Source organism: Leucoraja erinacea, unplaced genomic scaffold (genome assembly GCF_028641065.1).
Source record: "Leucoraja erinacea ecotype New England unplaced genomic scaffold, Leri_hhj_1 Leri_868S, whole genome shotgun sequence".
In the NCBI taxonomy this organism is placed as follows: domain Eukaryota; kingdom Metazoa; phylum Chordata; class Chondrichthyes; order Rajiformes; family Rajidae; genus Leucoraja; species Leucoraja erinaceus.
Window position 1 is genome coordinate 13108 of NW_026576804.1, and position 26919 is coordinate 40026.

General features: G+C 51.1%; 2 protein-coding genes across 4 annotated transcripts; both read right to left on the minus strand.

The window, feature by feature from the left end:
- Window positions 1-1266: 1266 nt before the first annotated feature.
- On the minus strand, window positions 1267-10394 carry LOC129694946 (serine/threonine-protein kinase 36-like; the record flags this gene model as incomplete). The annotated part of the gene is given in 12 exon segments (XM_055631687.1): window positions 1267-1389; window positions 1857-1938; window positions 3118-3275; window positions 4217-4386; window positions 5121-5214; window positions 5365-5614; window positions 8413-8459; window positions 8461-8543; window positions 8942-9023; window positions 9546-9686; window positions 10031-10187; window positions 10336-10394. Coding segments are annotated over 11 exon segments (1341 nt in total), but the record flags the coding sequence as incomplete, so codon positions are not given.
- Window positions 10395-20047: 9653 nt separating this feature from the next.
- LOC129694945 (zinc-binding protein A33-like) lies at window positions 20048-25967 on the minus strand. 3 transcript variants are annotated; one of them, XM_055631684.1, is made up of 7 exons: window positions 25465-25966; window positions 25282-25377; window positions 23925-24158; window positions 21314-21336; window positions 21103-21218; window positions 20682-20794; window positions 20048-20312 (listed from the first exon to the last, which is right to left on the minus strand). In XM_055631684.1, the coding sequence occupies exons 1-6, from the start codon at window positions 25873-25875 to the stop codon at window positions 20718-20720; spliced, it is 957 nt and encodes a 318-aa protein (XP_055487659.1). In that variant the 5' UTR covers window positions 25876-25966; the 3' UTR covers window positions 20048-20312; window positions 20682-20717. The 3 variants fall into 3 exon arrangements, with proteins under 3 accessions (XP_055487659.1, XP_055487660.1, XP_055487658.1); XM_055631685.1 differs by lacking the exon at window positions 20682-20794 and having other exon boundaries at window positions 25465-25967; XM_055631683.1 differs by having other exon boundaries at window positions 20048-20794.
- Window positions 25968-26919: the final 952 nt, after the last annotated feature.

The window sequence follows — 26919 nt, forward strand, 5'->3', positions numbered from 1 at the left end:
TTTGGCCTTTGTCAGTCAGAGTATTGAGTATTGAGTAAAAAAGTTGGGAAGTCATGTTGCAGTTGTATAAGACGTTGGTGAGACAGATTTAGAGCATTGTGTTCATTTCTGGGCACCATGTTATAGGAAAGTTATTGTCAAGCTTGAAAGGGTTCAGAAAATATTTACGAGGGTGTTGCCAGGACTAGAGGGTGTGAGCTATAGGGAGAGGTTGAGTAGGCTAGGTCTCTATTCCATAGAGCGTAGGAGGATGAGGGGGGATCTTATGATGTGCACAAAATCATGAGAGGAATAGATCAGGTAGATGCACAAAGTCTCTTGCCCAGAGTAGGGGAATCGAGGGTTAGAGGACATAGGTTCAAGGTGAAGGGGCCAAAGTGCCAAAAGACTTTTCACCCTTTCAACCATTCCACCGCCCACCTGGCCAATCGATCCAGATCCTGCTGCAATCTTTCACAACCATCTTCATTATCTTCAAGGTGAAGGGGAATCGATTTAATAGGAAACCAAGGGGTAACTTTTTCACACAAAGGGTGGTGGGTGTATGGAACAAGCTGCCAGGGGAGGTAGTTGTGGCTGGGACTACCCCATTGTTTAAAAGCGGAGGCAAGAAGGACGTGTAGCTGGAACATTGTTGGCCACTGTGGGCAAGTTGGGCCAAAAGGCCTGTTTCCACATTGTATCACTCTGTGACTCTACATTCAAGCTCTTGAATGCAACATACCGTGCCCACTGCTAACGGCCCACCCCTTCTCCCTGCAGTCTGCCTCATGCTTCCCCCAACCCTCCCCCTCCGCCGACACGTCTCAGCGGCCCATCTAGCGCGTCCATCCTCTACCTCTACCTCACACTGCCCACTGCCACACTCCCGGCCCGTGCCCACCCACCCCATCTCCACTCATCACATCCACTGGGTCGACCTGATCCAACTCCCAGCGGTGCCGTCCCCACTGCCGACAATCCCCCATCGCCAACAATCCCTCATCACCAATAATCCCCCATCGCCAATAATCCCCCATCGCCAATAATCCCCCATCGCCAATAATCCCCCATCGCCAATAATCCCCCATCGCCAATAATCCCCCATCGCCAATAATCCCCCATCGCCAATAATCCCCCATCGCCAATAATCCCACCACTGGTAATCTACCCCCCCCCACCGCTGGTTTCCCCCCCTCTAGCCAACACACTTCACAGCAGTGCCCGCCCTTTGCCCCCCACCCTCACCGTACCTGTGCGGAGGCATGCCCCAGCCGGGGTGGCTGTGCGGAGGCGGTGCGGTGGGAAGGCCGGGTCCCTCAGGAGGGCGAGGGGGGTGCTGAGCTGCAGAGCAGGCGGATCGGTGACCTCCATCAGACGCTCCCACTCCTCCTCACTGTCCGTCTCCCCCTGCCCCGGGGAGGGGGGGGAAGAGAATCAGACCTGGGACGCAGCACCCACACCAGGCACTCCCTCACTCAAACCACCCTCACCCACCCTCTCCCACCCTCACCCTCGCCCACCCCCCCCCTCCTCCCTCACCCACCCTCCCTCCACCCTCCCCCTTCCACACCTACCTTCCCCTCCATCCCTCACCCTTTCCTCACCTCCCCTCTCTCTCCCCCCACCCTCCCCCTCCCTCAACCACCCCATCACCCCCCTCCTCTCCATCTCCCCCACCCCTCCACTTTCTCACCCACCCCTTCGCACTCCCGAACCCTTCCCCCCCTCTACTTTCTCTCCCCCCCCCCCCTCTCCTCTCCTCCTTCCCCCCCCCCCCCCCCCCCCGTCCCATACCTTCCTCCCACACCCAGTCCATGTGACGGGCGGGGTGTGCGGGTTGTGCAGGGGGGGGGGGGGGGGGGGGGGGGAGTTACCTCGCTCTCCGTTCCGGGACCCTCCCTCTCCGGCACGTGGACTAGGGCAAACTGCAGCTGGTAATCGTGGCTGATCTTGTGGCTGCAGTGAAGAGCGTACACGTTAGGGTCGGAGTGGTGATGCCCACAGACATTCTCACCCTCCACACCTTCCCCGTCCCCTCACAGCGGCCAACCGCACCCACCCAGGCCCTTCGGCCCACCAGGTCAATGCCGACCGTTCGCCGGGTGTACACCGGTTTGCCAGCATTGGATGCATCCCCTCCAGAGCCCATCAAACTGCCCATGTAAATGACTGATAAACACAGTGCGTGTGTCTGATTTGACCCCCTCCCTCCCTCCTCTGTCACCAAGTACATATATCAACCACTCTCTGTGGAATTACACTTAGCCCTCACATCCCCTCTTACATTCCCTCCTCTTACATTAAACACACCAACACCCTGGGAATAAAATATTCCAGTTTAGGGTCCAAGTCCACAGCTCCCTGAAAGTGGTGACACAAGTAGATAGATGGGGGAAAAGAAGGTGTATGGTGTGCTTGCCTTTATCGGTCAAGGCATTGAGCGTAAGTGTGAGGACATCATAATGCAGCTTTAGAAGACTTTGGTTCATCTCATTTGTAATGCGTGCAGTTCTGTTTGCCCCGTTACATGAAGGATGTGGAGGGTTTGGAGAGGGTTGACCAGAATGATGCTTGGATGAGAGAGTGTTAACTTGTGGCTAAAGGGATCGGGGGTATGGAGAGAAGGCAGGTTACAGGATACTGAGTTGGATGATCATCCTTGATCATATTGAATGGTGGTGCAGGCTCGAAGGGCCGAATGGCCTACTCCTGCACCTATTTTCTAAGTTTCTAACTGCAGAGATTGGACTTACTTGCATTGTTTTTCTCTGGAGCATTGGAAGTTGAAGGGAAGAGACGATAGAAGTATATATGAGAGGCATAGATGGGGTAGACAGTCCAAAGATGCTGCCCATCACCAGTGCTCTCTCCTCATTGTCTCCACTCCCCAAGTCTCCCTCCCCAAGACTCCCCCCCACCAGTCTCTCTCCTGGCTGTCCCCCTCCTCCTTCTCCCACCCCCGTCACCCCTTTGTCTCCCACTCACCTGTGCTCGCTGTCTCCCCTCCACCCCCCACCACCCGTCTCCCCCTCATAGACCCCTCATCCACTGACCACATCCTCCCCGTCTCCCCCTCACCTGTGCTCCCCCTCACTGTCTCCCATTCCCCGTCTCCCCCGCCCCGTCCCCTCTCACCTGTCCCAGGCCCCACTTCCCCTGCCACAGAGGGGGGCAGTGCCAGTGGGTGCGGCCTCCACTGCCGGTTCCTCCCGCGCTGCCCGCCCCCTCTCTGGGCCGGGGGGCTCCATCCTGGGCTGGGGCTCCGGGGCTGGGTTCTGCCCCCTGTCCGCGTCCTGTCGGGGGCAACAACAGCACCGCCAGAGGCCACTGCTCATACGTTCATGAGCCACAGCAGCAGAATTAGGCCATTCGGCCCATCGAGTCTACTCTCCCATTCAATCACGGCTGATCTATCTTTTCCTCTCACCCTATTTTCTCGCTTCTCCCCTTGACCACTGCCCAGACAAACTAATCTGTCAATCTCTGCTTGCATTAGTATAAAATACCCATTGACTGGGCAATGAATTCCACAAATTCACCATCATCTGACTAAAGAAATTCCTCCTCATCACCTTTCTAAAGGTACATCCCTTTATTCCGAGGCTGTGGACTGTGGTCCCAGACCTTTCACTATTCAGTAAGTTTCAATGAGGTCTCCCCTCATCCTTTTAAACTCCAGCGAGTACAATCCCAGTGCCGACAAACGACCATCATAGGTTAACCCAATCATCCTCGGGATCATTCTCCTGAACCTGCTCAAGACCATCTCCAACACCAGCACATCCCTCCTCAGATACGGGGCCCAAAACTGCTCACAATACTCCAAATGAGGCTTCACCAGTGCCTTATGGGGGACACCCCGGCCCCAGTCTCCTGAACACCCCCCCAAAAAAATGTCTGTCACCCCCCCTCACTTTGCCCTCCCCAGTCTCCTCCACCCTCAACCTCGCCCTCTTCTACACCACCCTCCCCTTCACTGCCCTCCACCCCTCTCATCCTCTCCACCACCCTCCGTACCAATTCCTTACTCCCCTTCCTCACCCTATCCTCCTCCAACCTCCCTATCCTACCCACCACCATCCTCCCTTCCTATTCCCCACTCCCCCGTCCATCACTTCCCTCCACCACCATCCACTCCACCACCCTCCCTTCCACCATCCTCCCTTACCCTCTCCTACCCCCCGCCCCTCCCCTCCAGCTCCCACAAGCCCTCCAGCTGCCCCCTCCCACCCACCTGTGTGGGGGCCACCTCCAGCAGCCGCTGCCGGGCCCTGGTGAGGATGCGGGAATGTCCGGGACGGGGAGCCTGAGCCCGGCCATGCTGCTCCCTTAGCACCTCCTCCTCGGGGCTGGGCTGCTGGGTCAGCGACCGCCCCTCCACACCCGCATCCTGCTCCGGCAGCACTGGGGGGGAGAAGGGGGGCAGAGAGAGAGGAAGATGGGGGAGAGGGCAGAGGGGGGGGGGAGGGGGAGAGAGAGAGAGAGAGAGAGAGAGAGAGAGAGAGAGAGGGGATGGGAAGATGTCAGAGAAAGGGGGTTGAGGGAGGGGAGGTCAAGGAATGGGGAGGGAACGGAGAGGGGAGGGGGTGAGAAGTGGAGGGGTCAGAGAGAGGTGGGGGTCATAGATAGGGCGAGGGGGGGTCAGAGAGGGGGAGGGGTCACGGGAGAGGGGGAGGGGTCAGAGAGAATGGGAGGCTCAGAGGAGAGGGTCAGAGAGAGGGGGTCAGAGAGAGGGGGAGGGGTCACAGGGAGGGGGAGGGGTCACAGGGAGGAGGGGTCAGAGGGAAAGAGGGGGGTCAGCGAGGGGGAGGGTGTCAGAGACAGGGGGTCAGTTATGAAGCCACCCTCTCCTACCTCTACCTCTCCTGTTCCCTATCACCACCCTCCCACTCCCCATCACACTTTCCCCATTATTTATTCCTCTCTCTCTCTCCCTCTCTCCACTCACTCCTTTTCTCTCACTCTCTCTCCCGCTCCTCCTCTCTTTTTCTCCCCCTCACCTATCGTTCGCCCTCTTTCTCCTCCTCTCTTTCTCTCTCCCCCTCCCTTTCTCCCACTTCTCCCACTTGCCCTTCCCTCCACCCCCCCCCCCCCCCCACCCACCAGTGTCAGTATCCCCCAGCCCCGTCCCCTCTCACCGCTCACTCTGTCCACAATGAAGGGGTGCAGCAGCAGGTCAGGCCACGAGAGACGTTTCCGGGGATCCTTGGTCAGCAGCCCCTGGAGAAAACTCTGAGGGGCAGAGTGGAGGGGTCATGGTTGGAGGGACGGAGGCGGTGCGATGGGGTGGAGGATAGAGGGAAGGGCAGAGGATGTTAGAGGGAGAGGGGTCATGGACGGGGTCAGCGAGGGGGTCATGGTCAGGGTCGGGCTGAGCCTCACCTTGAAGTGGGGGCTGATGCCCTTGGGCCACTGCACGGGGTCACGCACGATCAGGCTGACCAGCTGGAAGATGCTGGAGGTGTAGAAGGGCGGGCGGCCAGCATGCAGCTCGTACAGGATGCAGCCCAGGGACCACAGGTCGGCCCTGTGGTCATACGGCCTTTCCTCCACCAGCTCCGGCGACATGTACAGAGGAGTGCCCTTGATGGACGTCAACACCAGGGTCTGCAGGCCCATGGCCCGCGCAAAGCTGGGGGGGGTGGCGGGAGAGACGGGAGAGGGGGAGGGAGGGAGGGGAAGTGTAGTGGGGAAAGGGGGGGGGGGGGGGGGGGGGGGGGAGTGAAGAGACAGTAGATTGGAGTTACACACAGCGCCGTATTGATGCAGGAGCTGCCCCAGCCGTCCCCCAGTGCAGTACAGCAGCAGAATCTCAGTAAATGTGACATTGTAAACAAATATCAATACCACTCTCTCCCCCCTTTCCTCCTCTCTATCCCACCACCCTCTCTCTCACCCCACTCAGGGCTGCCAACATTGGGTGAGGGTTGAGAGTGAGAAATTGCGAGGGAGTGTAACGACGAAGGGGGGGCGAAGGGTGTGGGAGGGGGTAGGGGGCTTTGACATTTTTCAGCTTGAAATTGTGCAATCTGGTGCATACTGTAGCAAGTCTTTTAACTCACACTTGAATGCAACATTTATGCTTCAAATTGGATTAGGTATAAGGTTAGGCTAAATTACATTCCTAATTACATTCCACAGTAGAGCCAGGCTCTGATCAATAGGCGCAGCACATATACCTTAGTATATTCATGTATGGAAATCAGATTATAATTCATGCTCTTATGCATATATAGAGAGAAACAAAAACATAGAAACAAGGCAAGAGGAATCAGACTTCCATCACTGTTCTGCACAAATAAGTCAACCTTAACCTTTGACTATAGAAACAAGACAAAAATAATGCCTCATATTCAACCGTATATGGTTCAATTAAATTAAAATATACATGTCAAACATATATATGGAAACAGGCCCTTCGTCCCACAAAGTCCACACTGACTAGCAATCTACCATATACCAGTTGTATCCTACACGCCAGGGACAATTTACAGAAGCCAATTAATCTACAAACCTGCACTGCTTTCGGATGCGAGAGAAAACAGAATATCCAGAGAAAACCATGTGGTCATAAGGAGAATGTACAAATACTGTGCTGACAGCACCAGTAGTCAGGATCAAATCTGCGTCTGTGGTGCTGCAAGACAGCAACTCTACCGCTGCGCCACCATGCCACCCTATTAAATTATTTTTTCTGTAATATATTTATTATGGTGTCACGTCAATAAAGATGAACACATGAATCTGATTTCTGCCCTTAGTTGGATAACACACATCTCCAGTCATTGTGTTTTATGGCTGGCTTTCAACCTCTTCAGTCTGAAGGTCTCGACCCGAAACATCACCTATTCTGTCCAGAGATGCTGCCTGTCCTGCTGAGTTATTCTTTCTTTCAAATCAAATCTTTCTTCAAAGTGAAAACAAAATTCTAGCCCAGCCAAAATGTTCATAAATCGCCCCTGGATCCTCTCCAGAGCAATTGCACCCTTTCTACAATGTGTCATAGTCTTACAGTATGGAAACAGGCCCATCATCCCAACTTGTCCATGCAGATCAAGATGCCCCATCTAAACTAGCCCCATTTATCAGCATTTAGCCCATATCCCTTTAAACCGTGTGTGTGTGTGTGTGTGTGTGTGTGTGTGTGTGTGTGTGTGTGTGTGTGTGTGTGTGTGTGTGTGTGTGTGTGAGGTTGTGTGTGAGAGTGTGTGTCAGTGAAGCGGCGACAACACCCGAAGTGAGTGGAGACTTGCCGATGTACGGGGACCATTTCACTCTCTCCCCTCCCCTCCCGGGAAGGGGGGGGGGGTAAAGAGAGGTAGTCTGCACGGGAATGTGAATGCAGGTGAGGCAGCTTCTGTAGAGCGGTAGACAAAAATGCTGGAGAAATGCTTGAGTGTGAAGGGTGAAACTCAGACATACATGCTGCTGCACCCGCTGAGTTTCTCCAGTATTTTTATCTGCATTGTCATTTTAAAGTGCGATGGGTTTAAGCCAATTAAATTGTTCATTCTTTACGGGAAACCCGCCGACAGAAAACTATTCTCATTGGTGAGTGTGGAGGAGCATGACTTTATTTATTCATTTATATTTTTTTTAATTTGAGCGTGAGAATTTCTGTCATCAGCGTGACAGCGTGAGAATTTCATCAAAAGCGCGAGTCTCACGATCAATGCGTGAGAGTTGGAAGCCCTGCCCCACTCCTCTCTCTCTCACTCCACCCCCCTCTCTCTCCCCTCTCTCTCACCCCCCCCCCCTCACCCCCCTCACCTCTTTCTCACCCCTCCCCTCTCTCACCTCACTCTCCTCATCTCTCTCTCCCCCACCTCTCTCTCTCTCTCTCTCTCTGTCTCTCTCCCCTCTCTCTCACTGTGGACCTTGCACTTTGTCACAACCTGTAGTGTACGCTTTAATCGGGCTCGTGTACGGTATGTTGCCTGGACAGCTACAAACTCCGTCACCATAGCTCGCTACACCCAATACACCAGGACCTCTCCCTCTCCCCTTCCCACTCTCTGCCTCCTCTGCCCTCCTTTCCACCATCACTATCCCCACTCTCACCATTATTCCCATACCCCTCTCTCCTCTACGTCCCCTTCTCTCCCACCTTCATTGCACATTTACTCTCTCACCGCCCTCCCCTTTCCCCACCATGCCACCACCACCTACACTCCCCTCTTGCTCTCCCTCTCTCCTCCCACTCTCTCTCCCTCCCCGTCTCCGTCACCAACCTCTCTTCCCCTCCTTCCACCACCACCCTCCCTCTCTCCCCCAGCCCCATCTCTCTCCCATCTATGTCCCACTCTCTCTCCCTTTCCCCCTTGCTCCGACACAACCCTTTCCCCGCCCCCTCTCACTCCCCGCCCCTCTCCCCCTCCCCTCTTCCCTCCCCCTCCTTCTGAAACATCACCAAGCAGGAGCGAGTCCCACCCAAAGTCGCACAGCTTGAGGACGCCTCCTTTGCCGATGAGCACGTTTCTGCGGCTTGAGATCCCGGTGCAGGACGCGGTGGGAGTGCAAGTAATGCAGAGCAGAGACCAGCTGGGCTGCCACCCCCGCACCTGGAGGGGAGAGAGAGAGAGAGAGAGGGTGACAGGGGGAGAGAGAGGGGAGACGGGGTGACAGGGGGAGGGAGAGGGGATGTCAAGGGGAGAGAGAGGATGGGGTGATGGGGGGGAGAGAGGGGAGACAATGGGGAGAGAGAGGGGGGTGACATGAGGAAGAGAGAGGTGACGGGGAGAGATAGAGAGAGGCGGTGACAGGGGGAGAGAGAGGGGGTTGTGACAGGCAGGGTGACGGGAAGAGAGAGGGGGGAGCGGGGGTCACAGGGGGAGAGTGAGGGGAGAGAGGGGGGGTGACGGGGAGAGTGCGGAGAGAGAGAGGGGGGTGACGGGGAGGGGGGGAGGGTGACAGGGTGGAGGAGAGAGGAAGTGGGAGGGGGTGGGGGAAGTGCCGCTGCCCACCTGCTCCTCGGGGAAGCTGCCGTCATCCTCCAGCACATGGAAGAGCTCCCCCTGAGCAAACTCCGTTACCACCACCACCTGCGGGTAGGCAGAGGCTCAATGAGGGGGAGGGAGTCAAAGCCCACCACATCCCAACCCAACCCACCCAACACCTCACCCCCACCCCACCACCCAAACACCCCCCACCCTCCCAGCACCTCACCCACACCCCACCCCAACCCCACAATACCCGCACCCAAACACTCTCCACCATACACCCACCTCACCCCACCCCAACCCCAGCCCCTCCCACCCCGCATGGACACCCATCCACAATGCAAACATCCCTCCCCACGCCATGCCATGCCCAGGTGACATAACCGCAGTCTGACTGCTGATCCCAGAGTCTACAGTGGGACTGCTGATCCCAGAGTCTACAGTGGGACTGCTGATCTCGGGGTCTACAGTGAGACTGCTGATCTCGGGGTCTACAGGCAGGTAGCCGTGACTACAGTCTACACGCTGAGTGTCTGGAGCAGGGGGTGCAGTCGGGACCATGAGGCACGGCCAGAGCAGATGCCCCCCACTGTGGGTTGGGGGATGGGGTGACCAGCTGCCCACCTGGGTGGGGGTCTGGAAGCTGTCAAGCATCTGGATGATATTGGGGTGACGCAGCCCGTGCATGATGTCGATCTCCCGCTGCAGGCTGCGTAGCTCCCGCTCCGAGCGGCCCCGCTTGGCAATGAACTTCAGCGCCACCACCTGTGGAAGGGCAGAGGTCAGCAAGGGCCTGGGTGAGAGGGTGGGTGGGGTGCGTGGGTGAGGTGGGTGAGGGAGAGGGGGTTGGGTGAGGGGTGTGGGTGGGGATGGGTGAGGGAAGGGGGGTGGGTGGGTGGGAGAGGGGGGGGGGGGGTGGGTGGGAGAGGGGGGGGGTGGGCGAGGGAGAGGGGGGTGGGTGAGGGCGGGGCTGGTGGGTGAGGGGGGAGTGGATGGGGGTGGGTAGGTGAGGGGGAGAGGGTTTGGTGGGGTGTGGGATGGGTGAGGGGGAGGGGGGAGGGGGTGGGGGGTGGAGGTGGTGATCGGGGTGTAGCGTGAAGGGTCAACACCTGCCCACTGAACTTCTTACGACCCTTGTAGACGGTGCCGAAGGAGCCTTGTCCGATCACCTGCAGCACATGGTAGTCAGTGACCGCGCTCTCCGGGGCCTGACGCTCCATCACTGGGGGTGGGGATCACGGGCCGTGAGGAGGGGGCAGCGTCTGCCTGTGGGCGGGAGGAAGAAGCAGCAGCAGTTAGCGAGGGTCCACACACACCCCTCCTACCTCCCCCACTTCCTATTTCTTCCATTTCCCCCCCCCCCCCCCATTCCCTTCACCCTTAAATTCCTTACATCCTTCCCCCTCACACTCACTCACTCCTCTCCCGCCCGCTGTTCTCGAGGCCCCGCGCCGCCGCCGCCGCCATGACAACCGGGTGCAGCGGCCAATCATTGCGGCCAGGGGCGGGACAGGGCTGATGGACAGCGGGCGCGGCCAATGGGCGGAGAGAAGGCGGAGTGACGGCGCCAGTTGATTGACAGTCCCGCCGATAGCCCCGCCCCTCATCTTCCTCACCCCCTCACACACACACACTACCCCTAACCCTCCCCTCAACCCCCTCACATTCCCCCTCAATCCCCTCCCCACTCACATTCCCCCCTTCCTCCTCCCCCATCCCCAATCCCCCCCACTCCTATTTAAATACGTGAAATTTTCGATCTTTCCGAACCCCTTAAAAATGTCTGAAGAAGGGATCCGACCCTAAACTTCGTCTAACCATTCCCTCCATAGATAGACACAAAGTGCTGGAGTAACTCAGTGGGTCAGGCAACATCTCTGGAGAGATGGAACAGGTGACTTTTTGAGTCGAGATCCTTCTTCAGACGAGCCATAGATCCAGCCTGACCTGCTGAGTTCTCCAGCACCGTATATTTTGCTCTTAAAATAAATTTGAGGTCCGCTGAAGAAACGACAAGATAGACCACTCTGGAAGTTCAGGTTTTGCTGCACACATCATACAGTAGAGCACATCATAATGAGTGAATTAATGGGGTTAGATTATTTTCTGTTGTCTAGAATTAATTGATACCCACCCTATGTACCTTATATCTTATATCAGCTTCGTTGTATGAAACGTTAGTAAATGCGGCGGCGCAGATGTCATTTACAATTAACATGCCTGCCATGTTGGCCTTCATAACAAGAGGAGTTGAGTACAGGAGCAAAGAGGTCCTTCAGCAGTTGTACAGGGCCTTAGTGAGACCACATCTGGAGTATTGTGTGCAGTTTTGTCTCCAAATTTCAGGAAGGACATTCTTGCTATTGAGGAAGTGCAGCGTAAATTCACGAGGTTAAGTCCAGGGATGGCGGGACTGTCATATGTTGATAGAATGGAACGGTTGGGTTTGTATATTCTCGAATTTAGAAGGATGAGAGGGCATCTTATTGAAACATAAGGTTATTAAGGGATTGGACAGGCTAAAGGCAGGAAACATGTTCCCGATGTTGGGGGGGGGGGGGGGGGGGGGGGGGGGGGGGGGGGGGGGGGGGCACAGTTTAAGAATAAGGAGTAAGTCATTTAGAAAGGAGATGAGGAAAAACGTTTTCACACAGACAGTTGTGAATCTGGAATTCTCTGCCTCAGAAGGCAGTGGAGGCCAATTCTCTGGATGTTTTCAATAGAGTGTTAGATAGAGCACTTAAAGATAGCGGAGTCAGGGGATATGGGGAAAAGGCAGGAACGGGGTATTGATTGTGGATGATCAGCCATGATCACAGTGAATGGCGGTTCTGGCTCAAAGGGCCGAATGGCCTACTCCTGCAACTATTGTCTATTTCTTCAGTGAACAAAAATCACAAATTTCAATCAAGTTTAGCCTCCTTGCCTCAGCCTCCTCGCCGAACACCCTCGAGCCAAAGACTTACACTTTACTCACCAAGGCACTTCACCTCAACAAGGCCGCTCCACTACAGCTCCACTTCTTATAAAAGACCATCACAACCTGGCCTGATGGTGCTTCTCAGCAGCTGCAGGACTGTTTCGACAGGACCAACTGGGAGGTGTTTGAACACCGGGACCTGGAGGTGTTCACAGACAGTGTACTGTGCTACATAAAAAACTGCATGGACACGGTCACAGTGGACAAACAGATCCGGGTCTACCCCAACCAGAAGCCCTGGATGACTCGGGAGGTCCAGCGGCTGTTGAAAGAGAGGAACACCGCTTTTAGGTCTGGCGATAGGGCTTTATACAGCACGGCCCGAGCTAACCTGAAGAGAGGCATCAGAGAGGCCAAATCAAATTACAGGAGGAAGATAGAGGACCACCTGGACAGTAATAACAGCAGGCAGGTGTGGCAGGGGATCCAGTATCTCACCAACTATAAGACCAACCTTGGAGCTGTTGAAGGTGACGCCTCGCTGGCAGAGGAGCTGAACCACTTCTTTGCTCGCTTTGAAGTGGAGCCACCCGAGACAGCCACATCACAGCACATGGTCTACAGCAGCCTACCCCTCAAGATAGAGGAGCATGAGGTGAGGCGCACTCTGCGGGCCATCAATCCAAGGAAGGCTACTGGTCCGGACGGCGTCTCTGGACGCGTGTTGAAGGACTGCGCAGACCAGCTGGCTGGAGTCTGGACGAGGATTTTTAACCAGTCTCTGGCCCAGTCCACTGTTCCACCCTGTCTGAAATCCTCCACCATAGTCCCCTTGCCCAAAAAAAACAACATCTCCAGCCTCAACGACTACCGGCCAGTGGTGATGAAGTGTTTTGAAAAACTGGTCCGGGGTCACATCACATCACTTCTGCCCCGAAGCTTTGACCCCCACCAGTTTGCGTACAGAGCGAATAGATCCACAGAGGACGCTGTAGCCACAGCTCTCCATGCTGCACTGTCTCACCTGGAGCAGCGGGGGAGCTACGTGCGGATGCTCTTTGTGGACTACAGCTCTGCTTTTAATACTATCCTTCCCCACAAACTGGTGGACAAACTGGGGGACTTGGGACTTCCACACTCCACCTGTACGTGGATAAATAGCTTCCTGTCGGGTCGAAGCCAGAGAGTCAGAGTGGGCCATCACACATCCACGGCCCTCAGCCTCAGTACCGGCTCTCCACAGGGCTGTGTACTGAGCCCCCTGCTCTACACCATCTACACGCATGACTGCACCCCCGCCCACCACAGCAACACCATTGTCAAATTTGCGGATGACACTACAGTGGTGGGACTCATCTCCGCGGGGGACGAGTACGCCTACCGGGATGAGGTGGAGCAGCTGACAGTGTGGTGCGAAGAAAATAACCTGCTCCTCAACACCTCAAAGACGAAGGAAGTAATAATAGACTTCAGGAAAAACAAAACGGACATGGTACCACTGACCATCAGAGGGGACTGTGTAGAGAGGGTGGCGGATTTCCGCTTCCTGGGAATCCACATTGAGGAGGACCTGACGTGGAGCGTGAACACCACTGCGCTGCTGAAAAAGGTCCAGCAGAGACTGCACTTCCTGCGGGTGCTCAGGAAGAACAACATCACTCAGAGGCTGCTGCTGTCCTTTTATCGGTGCTCCATTGAGAGCATACTAACATACTGTGTATGCGTGTGGTACACCAGCTGCACAGTGGCTCAGAGGAAAGCGCTCCAGAGGGCCATTGACAACGCCCAGAGGATTGTCGGCTGCCCTCTCCTTACCTTGGAGGACCTACACAGTTCCCGCTGCACCAAAAAAACCCAGAATATAATAAAGGACATCTCCCACCCCGGACACTCCCTGTTTGAACTGTTGCCGTCAGGCAGACGGTACAGATCCACAAGGACAAGGACAAATAGACTACAAAACAGTTTTTACCCCACTGCTATAAAAGCACTAAATGTGGCCGCCAAGGAACGCAGGGGCGATACAGACTAAGGGACTGTGGTAACGGTGAAATCGACAGAAGGATGGAGGGTTGGGTGTGTATGCGTGCTTTGTCTGTGATTTTTATTTATTTGCTTATCTTTATTATTTTACCGTGGATGTTTCGTTAGCTTTAGAAATGTTTGAATGCTGCACTGACTGGCTGACATTTTAAATTTCGTTGTACATGGCCCATGTTACAATGACAATAAAGAAACTATTCTACTATTCTATTCTATTCTTATATCTGCTACCTAATCAACGACTTTATGGCTAAGCAGATTACTCGCAGCTGGGCCTTTGGCACTCTTTTAAAATCTTCTTTGCCTCCTACTTCCTGCCAATACTCGCTCTCGCTGTTGCTTCTCTCCGACTTTCACGGAAAACATACTTGGCGAATAAATTAATTACAATTACAATCATCTGTGAATTACTTCAGCATTTTGTGTCTATCTTCTTCAATTAACACTCTCAGACGCTCACATGATGATACATTCAAAATCGTACACACTCATTCATACACACAAGCGGTCTTGCAGGCAGATATTCTTACGTACTCACAGACGTTCACTCACAAACACAAACATGTCCACACACACATACTTATAAATGCTCATAGATTCATTCATGAAAACATACGCTCACATACTCATAGTAATCCAGTCAGACATGCTCACACACTGACACGTTCTTACACTCTACTCCTGCAGTTACTGAGCCATTCTCATATGCTCATAAACCCTCATACAATGTCACAACTTCACACAGCCACATATTTACTCACTCACATAATTGCTAACAGTCTCACACACGCGCATGCCCACAAGCGAGCACATTAGTGCGCTCGCACACTCACATTGCACAGTCCCACATTCATACTGACACACCCACACACATTAACATGCCCACAAATACACACACACTCACACACAGATTCACACACTGTGACGCACACTCACACACATGTACGCACTCACATTGATGTACTCAAACACTGAGCGAACATCAGTGAGAAGTGAAGTGTGAAAGACTGGGTAACGGGGAGTGGGACAGTGGAATGGAGAGGTGGGTGGGGAGTGCACTTTAACCACATGTGATTTTTTTTCTATTACAAATCTCAAATTGTGGAGTACAGAGGCAAATAAATAAATGATGGGTCTTTGTCCCAAACATTATGGAGGGCGCTGTTTGAACACATCTGCAGATATGACCTTCATTCATTAACAGTATTTCTATTTGCATTCAGATTTTCAGATCATCTATAATGGACTGCTTTAAAATCCAGCTTTATACGATGTCTAGTTTTATTACTAAAGTCAGGTTATGGAGTACTATTTATGAAGAAAGAGCAAAGGGCATGCGTTCATTGGAACCACAGAGCTGTGCAGCACAGAAGCGAATCATGCAGCCTAACTTGCCCATGTCAACCATGAAACCTCAATACTAATCCCATTTGCCTGCTTTAGGGCTGTATCCCTTTTCTATCCAAGTTTGGTCCAAATGCCTTTTAATCATTGTCAGAGTCGCACAGCATGTAAAAATTGCCTCAACTTCCCAAGATGCCCCACATTTGGTCCAATCCCTTGAACCTTTCCTATCCATGTGCCTTCCAAATGTGTTTTCAATGTTGTTATAATGCCCGACTTACCTACCACTTCGGGCAGCTCATTCCATACACCCTCTGGCGTCTGTGTGGAAGAGGTTGCCTCTCAGGTTCGTAATGAACCTTTCCCCTCTCACCTAAACCTGTCCTCTGGTTCATGATTCCCCTACAGCGTGTTAAAGACGATAGCTCAGCTCCTCATGTCGTGGCAACATCCTCGTAAATCTTCTCTACAGTCTTTCCATCTTAACAACATCCTTCCTATAACAGTAACCAAAACTGAAGATAGACACAAAAAGCTGGAGTAACTCAGTGGGCCAGACAGTGAGACAGCCAGACAGATCCTGGAGAACAGGAATAGGTGATTTTTCGGTTCGAGTGTACCCCGTTGGGCTGTGGTTACAAACCCCCCGCATCTCCCACATCGCCCGGGATCAAGATCAGAATCAGAATAGTACTTTATTTCCCAAGTATGTTTTGCAACATACGAGGAATTTAATTTGCCAAGTCAGTCATAAAGCAACAAAACACACAAAATACATTTTAACATGAACATCCACCACAGTGACTCCTCCACATTCCTCACTGTGATGGAAGGCGAAATAAAGTTCAAGTCCCTTCCCTTTGCTCTCCTGCGGTCGGGGGCCTCGAGCCCTCTGTTGACGGGACGATCTTGACTCCCGTAGCCGGCGGGATTTGGGTCCTTAACATTGAGGCGATCAGCTCCCACATGTCAGCTCCCCCTCGCCGAGCGATCGAACCGTGGGTCGGGGCTGGTCGAACCTTCTGCGTGTTGGAGCTCCCGACTTGGCCGCTCCCGAGACTGCGAGCTCTTGATGGTAAGTCCGCAGGCCGCGGATGGAGCGATCCCAGGCAAGGGATCAGCTCCGATGTTAAGTCCACGCCGCGCGGTGGGGCTCACGACAGTTCGAGGATGCCTCCAGCTCCATCGATGGAAGGCTGCAGAGCGCCGTGATCCGAAAATTCATCACATCTCCGGCAAAGTAAGAACCTGGAAAAAAACGTTTCCCCCCGACCCCATCCCCCTCTCCCCACATAAGACAAACCGGAAAACATTAAAACAAACTTTTATCAAACAGTAAAAATTTAAAAAATATGAAAAAACGAACAGACTGCCGGCAGAGTTGCCATTGTACGATGCCCCTGGTGAACGTAGACCTCCATCCGGTCTGATTTTAATCCACAACAGTGCAATGCCTCCCATGCACCAGACATCGGGCCACTCTGTATTCGGAGACACGGTGCATGTTTAAAAGACATTATAAGATCCTTTAACATTTATTCCAGGTTGATAAGGTTCACTTTGTCTGCTGATCAGCGACATTCAGAGAGTGGAGATCCAAGTTCGAAAAGCTTCATTGGCTGCATTTCCACCGCCACTGCAGCACGTTTATCCTCACATAACTCTCTGCAAATCTGCACCCCTTGCTCCTTCTACTGGTGGAAACAACTTCCACCCATTCACCGGCTCCAAAACGCTCCCGACCCTATGCCTCTATATTAAACTTCCTCGCAACATCCCCGCTCCATGGAAAACCAGGATCCGCTTCCCCCGTCTCAACCACGGAACAGGAACTCCTTATCCCTAAATCCATTACATTCAATATCTCCTGCATCCTCCCAATGATTCCCACATCATTCCTTAAGTTTGGTGACCAGAAATAGACCTCATTCTCCATTTGGGGCCAAACCTTTGTTATATATAGATTCACCGTAACGTCCTGCTCTTGTACTATGAGCCTTCGTTTATGAAGTCGTTTGTACCTCTCTTTCAGGTTCCTGGTCTATATCTCATGAGAGTAACGATCACCACTGCCATGCTGGAATGGGCCAGCCGGCAACATTTCCTGATGGCTATATCACTCTACTGGGGGACCAACAGATTTGGGACAAGCCCTAACCCCTATTTCGAAGCAGACCGAGTCATTACTAATACGGCGAAATGCATTGCACCTGCAGAGGCTGCAGGCAAGATTCATCAGGATGTTACGTTTCAGTTTTTCTTTAGTTTTAAATAGTTGCATGTAAGGTCACCAGGTCAAAGAGCATGACGCACGGAGCAGCTCAATCCTTCTGGAGGACGGCAGCCTCCGGCATACACTGTTAACACACAAAACGCGTATTTTCTTACCTGTCAAAAGCCGCCGAAATGGTCAATTTTTGCGCTGTGAATAATTGTGGAGGGTGAGTGAGTGCTTGAACCAAATGCTCCAGTATCTTTGCTCTGAGCCCGAGCAACAAGGTGTAAGCGGCCGAAGGAGCGCATCCCTCAGGACAGCCCCCACTCTCCCCCAGGGGTCAGCACTGTCCGGCCGCCCTCTGCTCCGTCTTCCCCAGTGGGCCGCTCTGTCACGGGCTGTGGGTCAGCAGCGCCCACACACGGGACTGGATAGAGTGGGGCCGCAGCTTTGTTGTCTTCGTTTTTGCAACCTGCTCTCATGTGTCTCAGTCTCTCCTCTCTCTCTACCACTCTCGCTCCATCCCTCTTTCCCTCCCTCACTCTCTCCTCCTTACTTTTTCCCTCTCTCCACCCCTCCCTCTCTCCACCCCTCCCTCTCTCCACTCCCTCCCTCTCTGCCCCTTGAGCCCACCCACCATTCTGTAAAATCAAGGCCAATCCCAATGTAACTACAATCCCACTGGTAACCTTTCACCACCAGGCTCATCCAGAATTCTACCACTGCCTGGAAAATAATCAAAGGCTCAACTTCCACTGAGGAAGAGAATTCCAAAGACTCATTGTTATACGGGAATTTTCCAGAACAGTCTGTGACCGTAGCGCTGTGGCCATAGCGTTATGTTTAAAGCCCATAGCGGTCCCGCAGGTAATGCTACATTTAAAACCCATAGCGCTGCAGCCGACAGCTCTTCGTTTAAATTTCCACGCGTTAAACTGACAGCGCTCTGTTTAAACCTTTGAGCACCAAACTGGCAGTGCTTTGTGTATCACCTTTACACCCATTCGCGGGTCAGATGCGGATATTTTCCGAAATTATTTTGTTTCCCTAAAATTACCCGAAGACCACCAGAATTTCCCGAATTTCGGGTAATTGCCTTCAAAGTGGAAAGACTGCGGGGGCACACACTGGGGCCTTCCTCTCAATCAGATCCTCTTGTTCAGCGGTTGAGTGCGACTCGCTTCCACTCCAGTTCAGCTACTTTACTGATGGACCCTAGATGCACCATAGAAAGCACACTGTGGGTTGCTTCACAGCTTGGTTTTGGGACAGGTTGCAGAGAGTCGTGGAGGCAGCCAAGTCGATCACAGACCAGACTACCCATCACCAAGGATCAAGAAGCATTGATGAAGTATAATAGTTGATCTACGTTGAGGGCGGAGAACGCTGAATCATGAGGAAAAGATGTAGAATTGCAGAACACCGCTTCTGCTGACTCATGGATCTCCATGTATTCAGCACGAGAACAAGGAACAACCACCTTAAATTATTTCGTGAAACAAATCGGGTGCTTGTAGATCTTCAACATATGTTTAAACTGTGCAGCAGTTTAGGCACGGTTAAGACAAATTCCGATCAAGGACTTGCAACTGTAACGCAGTTTCTCTCTCCGCACATCCTGCCTGGCCAACTGCAGACCCATTCCAATTCCACGGACTCTCTGAGCTGCTTGGTCTAATCTCCTAGAACCTCCAGGGTCTGGAATCAGTTGGGTATTTTGCAAACGGGGTTGTTAGTGATGGGAATCCTTCTTATACACCTGGAAGTTTAAGGAGAAGGTCGATGGATAGGCCTGAGTGAGGAAGAAAGGTTGCGTGTTCCGTAGTTTAGGGAGAGAAAGTCATGAGGAGCGATATAGATCCAAGTTCAGCTTTGGGACAAGAATCCCATTATTCCGTTTCGGTACATTAGACAATTCACTTGACCGCCCCCCCCCCCCCCCCCCCCCGCACCCGATTATCTCCCCCCTCACTCAGCTTAAGGGCGACGATAAATATTTGAAAGGAAGGGAAGAACGAGGCAGATGATCAGTGTAAAGGGATTGGATTATTGAAATTACACCCACTTACAGTCATATATCACAATAAAACTATAACCCAAACTACTTGAAATCTATAGCTTGATTTTAACCTCCGTTTGTGAATGTCCGTGTCTGAAAATTGGCTTCTGTATTTCCTAAAGTTAAAGTGGTGAAGGAGAGGAAGTAGCAGCGAGACATCAAGTTGCAGAAAGAGAGGGGAGGGAGGGAAACACGGAGAGTTCCATGTATCCCACAGTGGGGGGGGGGGGGGGGGGCAGGGAGAGCCTGATCACGACGGGCTTCTACCTGGAACCAGTCATTCGATTGGATCCATTCTTTCAAAGATCCGTTCCAAAGAAAATGAATCTGTTGTGTGGAGAGGAAACGTTGCTCACATGATGTAAACACAATGATACAGCGGACTTTAGGACCAGGGGGAACCTGGCCACAGCTCAGGACCCGCCGCCTACGGCTGTTGCTGAACCCGCGGGAAATGTGATTGTTTAAATCTTTATATTTTCACAAAAGTTATTCTGTTCCATTGACGGACACGGTTAACGCGTTAAAATGACCGGATCGACAGCTCTGATTTAAGTTGCTGTTTATTTTACTCTTCCCACATTTACATTGCCCCTAATTTTATTCCCGCACTCACTGGGGCTTGTTTCACGACGTGGAAATTGGGGATTAAATGGGAGCCGATCGTTCAGCGCCGACGTGTTGTCCACCGGGTTTCTGCCCCACAGCCCCAGGCTGAGCCCCGCTCCTGATGCCGCTCCTGGGACCCGACCATTTTACCTATCCGGAGCAGAACCGGAGCAGATGCTCACCCAGCTTCCATCATTACTCCTGAAGAAAGGATAAAGTTTCTCCGTGAATTTATTCCCACTGAACGTGTGGAGATGGGACTTGGTGTTCGCGTTGTAAAATGAAACTGTCCCGGACTCGTAACTGAGATAAACTCCCACCCTCCAGGGGACGGGACGGTCGCGGAGAGGGGGTGGAGGGGAGGTGAATGCATCAAACCCATCACCACACGACCGCCCGATGATCCAGAATCCAGTCTCCGGGGTCAGTGTGACACCTCTCTTTCTCTCCACAGACTCTGCGGCGACTCCCAGACTCCAGTGCCAACTCCCCGCCGTCACCCCCACCACCCAGTAATGTCTCCCCGATGTGAACCCCTCCGATCCCAGAACAAACGGCTTGACCGTAAACCTCTTCCCGGTGTCAGGGAGACTCCCAACGGCCCAGTTAGATCTCACGCTCTTTCCGATCCTCAGACACCTCGAGCTGCGGATGCGCTGTTTCCACATCCATGGTGACGGAGACTGGGGGGAGAAGCAGAGAATCAGAGAGTCCCCAGGGGGGGGGGGTGTGCGGGTCGGGGGGGGGGGGGGGGGGGGGGGAATCGGGCAGGCAGCGAGGCTCCAGGACCAGGGGGGAGCAAATATGAAGAGAAGTAGGCCCCGCCCTGAGGTCTGTCCTAACATACAATGTGATCATGACTGATGTAAACTGGCACCGATTCCTCTTCTGTGCGAGTTCCCAATAACGCCCAAGGTCGATCATTCAACTATGTATCTGTCCACATCACATATTATGGAAGAATATGAGAAAAGGAAACTACATGTTTTACCTCGCTTAATGGCGTAGATTTCTCTCCACAACGTGCTAATCAAAAAGTGGTGATCAAATGTTTCAATCTGCAAGGCTCCATCTGTCACCGACAATGTTTTGAATTCATCACTAACCCTGCAAATAGTTAACAGCATGGTGTAGACTGGCATCAATTTTTAAAACATTTTTTTTGACAAATATATAGTGTTTCAGTCACGAAAATGTCCTACCTCTTCTTTCCACCAAGTTCCTCCTGAAATAAATAAAACACAAATCTGAATTGAAGGAGACGTTAGCAGATATTTCACCCAAATTACTACAAGCCTCTGGAGGCAAGCAGACAGAAAGTGGATATTGACTTGGGGACAGAGAACCAGAGATGAAAGCAGACATAATGGCCATGATTGAGAAAATGTAATTTACAAGGAGGGCTGGGCAGCTCATGGGATATTGTCTGGTGAAGTTATTAGGGATGATTGGATGATGAAAGAATTTTAACATATTTAAAAGGGAGGAGTTAGTAATAATATTGCATCTCCTTACGAGACAAAAGGTCAAAGATGAAATGAAACATGGTCTTTAATAAATCCCATACGAAATACAATAACTAGAACGTCAAGCTCACTCGAGCAGGAGAAGCTAAGGCAATATCAGGAGCAGAATAGACCCAAGCGCACAGTGGCTGAAGGATTAAGGAACCCATAAAGGTGTGGGGCACAAGTTGCTGTCATCCAAGCCATTTTCTAGTGTATTAGTGTATTAGTGTGTGTGTGTGTGTGTGTGTGTGTGTGTGTGTGTGTGTGTGTGTGTGTGTGTGTGTGTGTGTGTGTGTGTGTGTGTGTGCGCGCGTGCGTGTGCGTGGAGTATAAAAGCATGTAGGAGCACAATTAAGAGGAAAAGCATTAGGACAAAAACAGTCATGTGATAGCTTTGACAAACAAGAGAATCCCCTCAGATTCTACAGTGGCTTGCAAAAGTATTCATACCCCTTGAACTTTTCCACATTTTGTCACGTTACAACCACAAACGTAAATGTATTTTATTGGGATTTTATGTGATAGACCAACACAAAGTGGCGCATAATTGTGAAGTGGAAGAAAATGATACATGGTTTTCAAATTATTTTACAAATAAAAAAATGAAAAGTGTGGCGTGCAAAAGTATTCAGCCCCTTTTACTCTGATATCCCTAAATAAAATCCAGTGCAACCAATTGCCTTCAGAAGTCACCTAATTAGTAAATAGAGTCCACTTGTGTGTAATCTAATCTCAGTATAAATACAGCTGTTCTGTGAAGGCCTCAGAGGTTTGTTAGAGAACATTAGTGAACAAACAGCATCATGAACACACCACACAGGTCAGGGATAAAGTTGTGGAGAAGTTTAAAGCAGGGTTAGGTTATAAAAAAATATCCCAAGCTTTGAACATCTCACGGAGCACTGTTCAATCCATCATCCGAAAATGGAAAGAATATGGCACAACTGCAAACCTACCAAGACATGGCCGTCCACCTAAACTGACAGGCCGGGCAAGGAGAGCATTGATCAGAGAAGCAGCCAAGAGGCCCATGGTAACTCTGGAGGAGCTGCAGAGATCCACAGCTCAGGTGGGAGAATCTGTCCACAGGACAACTATTAGTCATGCACTCCACAAATCGGGCCTTTATGGAAGAGTGGCAAGAAGAAAGCCATTGTTGAAAAAAAGCCATAAGAAGTCTCATTTGCAGTTTGCCACAAGCCATGTGGGGGACACAGCAAACATGTGGAGGAAGGTGCTCTAGTCAGATGAGACCAAACTTGAAGTTTTTGGCCTAAATGCAAAACGCTATGTGTGGCGGAAAACTAACACTGCACATCACCCTGAACACACCATCCCCACTGTGAAACATGGTGGTGGCAGCAACATGCTGTGGGGATGCTTTTCTTCAGCAGGGTCAGGGAAGCTGGTCAGAGTTGATGGGAAGATGGATGTTGCAAAATACAGGGCAATCTTGGAAGAAAACCTGTTAGAGTCTGCAAAAGACTTGAGCTATTTTGCAAAGAAGAATGGGCAAAAAATTCAGTCTCTAGATGTGCAAAGCTGGTAGAGACATACCCCAAAAGACTTGCAGCTGTAATTGCAGCGAAAGGTGGCTCTACAAAGTATTGACTCAGGGGGGCTGAATACTTTTGCACGCCACACTTTTCAATTTTTTATTTGTAAAAAAATTTGAAAACCATGTATCATTTTCCTTCCACTTCACAATTATGCACCACTTTGTGTTGGTCTATCACATAAAATCCCAATAAAATACATTTACGTTTGTGGTTGTAACGTGACAAAATGTGGAAAAGTTCAAGGGGTATGAAAACTTTTGCACGCCACTGTATATTACTAGCAAAGGGATAATAGGGAGAGTACAGCTCCCTCTAAGATGAAAAGGACAACTGGAGAAAGAATAGATCCCTTCAAGTGGTGACGACGTAAGACACGGCCAGTTGGATAAATCCATGGGACTTATTAAGTGTATCCTAGCATCAGGTTGGTTTAGGGCCCCAAAGTAATTATCCACTTTCCCCAGGGTCCTATGATTCCTGGAGATTTCCCCTTAGTGAGAAATATTAAATAACCACACAGACGAGATTACAGCAAATCCTTGCCAGGCAGTCTGTAGGCAATACTGAAATCCCATAGATTATACGCAAGGCCATTTAGTTTGGGAACAACAGCAGCACAGCACTGGAACAGACGGACCATTTACCCAGTTCTGAATTACTGGTAAATGCGGCATTTATTTCATGAATTTCATCCATCATTTTGTGAATGCACTTTCATTTTGACAAACTGTCATGTAACGGCTCACCTTCAGAAATATCACACGGTCCTTTTGATCCATCTGTTCCTGTAACTTTGCGAGTTCCTCCTGAAGTGAATTTAAATTCTCTTGAATCCTTCGGACATTCCACTCCATTTTATTTACAATTCTCTTCTCATCTTCCTGGATATCTGCCAGTAGGCACTGTTCTTTCTCAGTCAGAATCTGCTGCAGTTCAGCAAACTGGGATTTGATCTTTGACTGAAGGTTGTGTGACTGTTCCTGTCAGATGAAAGGTGAATATCAATATATTATACGTGATTCCACTGTGTTTCTCAAGACATGCATGGACGCATTTGCCCACCCAATCTTGAGACATGGAGTGCAGGAATAGGCTCCTCAGCCCACCAGGCCCGGGCTTGCCACTGCACCTATCTACACTTGACCCATTTACCTGCATTTAATCTGTGGTATTTGTTCCCTTGGAACTCACGTGGTTATCTCAGTGTTTCTGAAATTCTAGGCAACTAGTCTACAATTCCATCATTCCCATTCCCAAAATCCAATTCCCTGCAGCTGATTCCATTTCACGTGTCCTAGACTCCTGACCCATAGAGGGCTTTGCTACTATTACACACAAGACAGGGATCAAATATAGGCAAGGTCAGGAAATTGAAACTGAACGCCTCACCAGAACTCCAGAAATCATCAGTTTATGTTGCTGCTCCATTTGCTCGATCTCTGATTTCTATTTAATTCCCACTAATTCATCCAACACGCACCTTCACAGGGATAATTTATAGGTAGCGATTGACCATCTAACCAGCATGTCTTTGGGAGGTGAAATGAATCCGATGCGGTCACAAGTAGAACGCACGAAACACAGGGGCAGTACCCGATGTCAGGTTCAAATGAGATCACCAGAATTATGAGACAGCAGTACTACTTAGTCACAGATTCCATAGAATCACACTGTACAGAAACAAGCCCTTCTGTCTCCAAGTTTCTGTCTAAATGTCTTTTAAATGTTGTGGAGGTATCCAACTCAACTACCTCCTCTGGCAGCTTGTTCGTATACCCATCACACTGTGTGAAAATGGTGCCCTCTAGTTCATCTTATAACGTTCCCATCTCACCATTAAACGTTACCCTATAGTTCCTGGTCCTCCTACAGGGTAAACGACTGCTGCATCCACCCTCTCAATTCGTTTCATGATATTATACACGTATGCATATGAACACCCGTCAGACTTCTGCGCTCCAAGGAGTAAAGTCCTTGCCTGTCCATCCTCTCCCAAGAGCTGAGGCCCTCAACTACTGAGCGAAAGAGGAATGCACAGTCATGCCACGCGTCACAGGGATCAAATGTATACAAGATCAGGAAATCAAAACTGAAAAGCCTCACCAGAACTTCAGAAATCTTCCGTTTCTGTAGCTGCTGTATTTGCTGGATCTCCAATATCTTCTTTGTAAGAGATTCAAATGACGATTTAACCTGAACCTGGGGTTGGGGTTAAGATCAGAAAATAAATATGTCAGACAATATAGGAGATAAAGACTTATGTAATCCAGACCGGCTGGCATTTACCTTGTAGATTTCAACAGCTTCTTCTATCTGCATGAAGCGGTGTTTTACATGTTCCTGTCCAGCTGCACAAATCACACACATCAGTTTCTTGTCAGTTTCACAAAACAGCTTCACTTCTTCCTGATGTTTCTCGCAGTGACATTTACTTTCCTTCTCTTTCCGATTCAGGCTCAATGTTCTCGCTTTCTCAGACAGTCTCGCCAAGGCCCGGCTAACCCGGAGGGTGCGGTCCACGATCTCCTCTCTACACTCCGGACAAGAGTATTTCCTCTCCCTGTCCCAACTCTGTGTGATACAGGAGCGGCAGAAGTAGTGCCCACACTCCAATGAGACTGGATGAGTGAAGAAATCCAGGCAGATGGGACAAATTGCCTCCTCTGTCCAACTCTCGACCTGATCTTTGGAAGCCATGTCGACTCCCGCCGCTTCCTGGTTCAAAATGCTTTCACTTTCGGGGAGCTGCCGATCCCTCTGCAGCAAAGATCATAGAGCTCTGCAGTACCGCGAGTGTCCACTGCGCACGCTGGCGTCTTAATCAGTGCTTCCACACCTCAACAAAATAAAATTAGATGATCTGAGCAGAGACTGTGCTGGGACCGCAGCTATTTACAATATCCATTAATGATCTAGATGAAGGGATTATAAGTAAAATTAGCAAATTTGCAGATGGCGCAAAGCTGGGTGGCAGTCTGAACTGTAAAGAGGATGTTATGAGAATGCAGGGTGACTTGGACAGGTTGGGTGAGTGGGCCGATGCATGGCAGATGCAGTTTAATGTGGATAAATGTGAGGTTGTTAACTTTAGTGGCAAAAACAGGAAGGAAGAATCTATCTATAATTACTAAATCTCTGATCTTGACCGCTTTTGGCCCACTGTGCTGTGATTTCCGACAGAATGGCGCCACCTACGGCCGTCATTTTTGGCCACCTCGCTCAGACCCCCCCCCCCCCCCCCCCCCCTTACGGGTGTGGAGCATTTTTCCCATCAATGACAATTCAGAGAGATATTAATGTTTTTAAAAAATTCACCATTCTCTGCTGTCCCTGCTGGAGGGAGGCGGAGGGACTATAAAACCAGGAAGTGGTGTGCCTCACTCAGTCTCTGCAAGATGGACGAAGCCAAGGGTCACGTCTCTCTGAGCTCTGAATAACACTGAACAAATGTCTACACAATTGTGAGTACCCTTAATGTGGTTTGAAAATGAAAGTATGGTTTGTTTGAACTAAAAAGGCACTGCCTACAAATGGTTGTTTGGATGCTTGGGCTTGAAGTTGAAAGGCAATACTTACTGCAAATGGTGGCTTGGGTGCTGGCTTAAAGTTGAAAGGCTCTACTTACTGCAAATGGTGGCTTGGGAGCTTTGGCTTGAAGTTTAAAAAAAATCACCATTCTCTCTGCTGCACCTGCTGGAGGGAGGGGAGAGACTATAAAACCAGGAAGTGGTGTGCCTCACT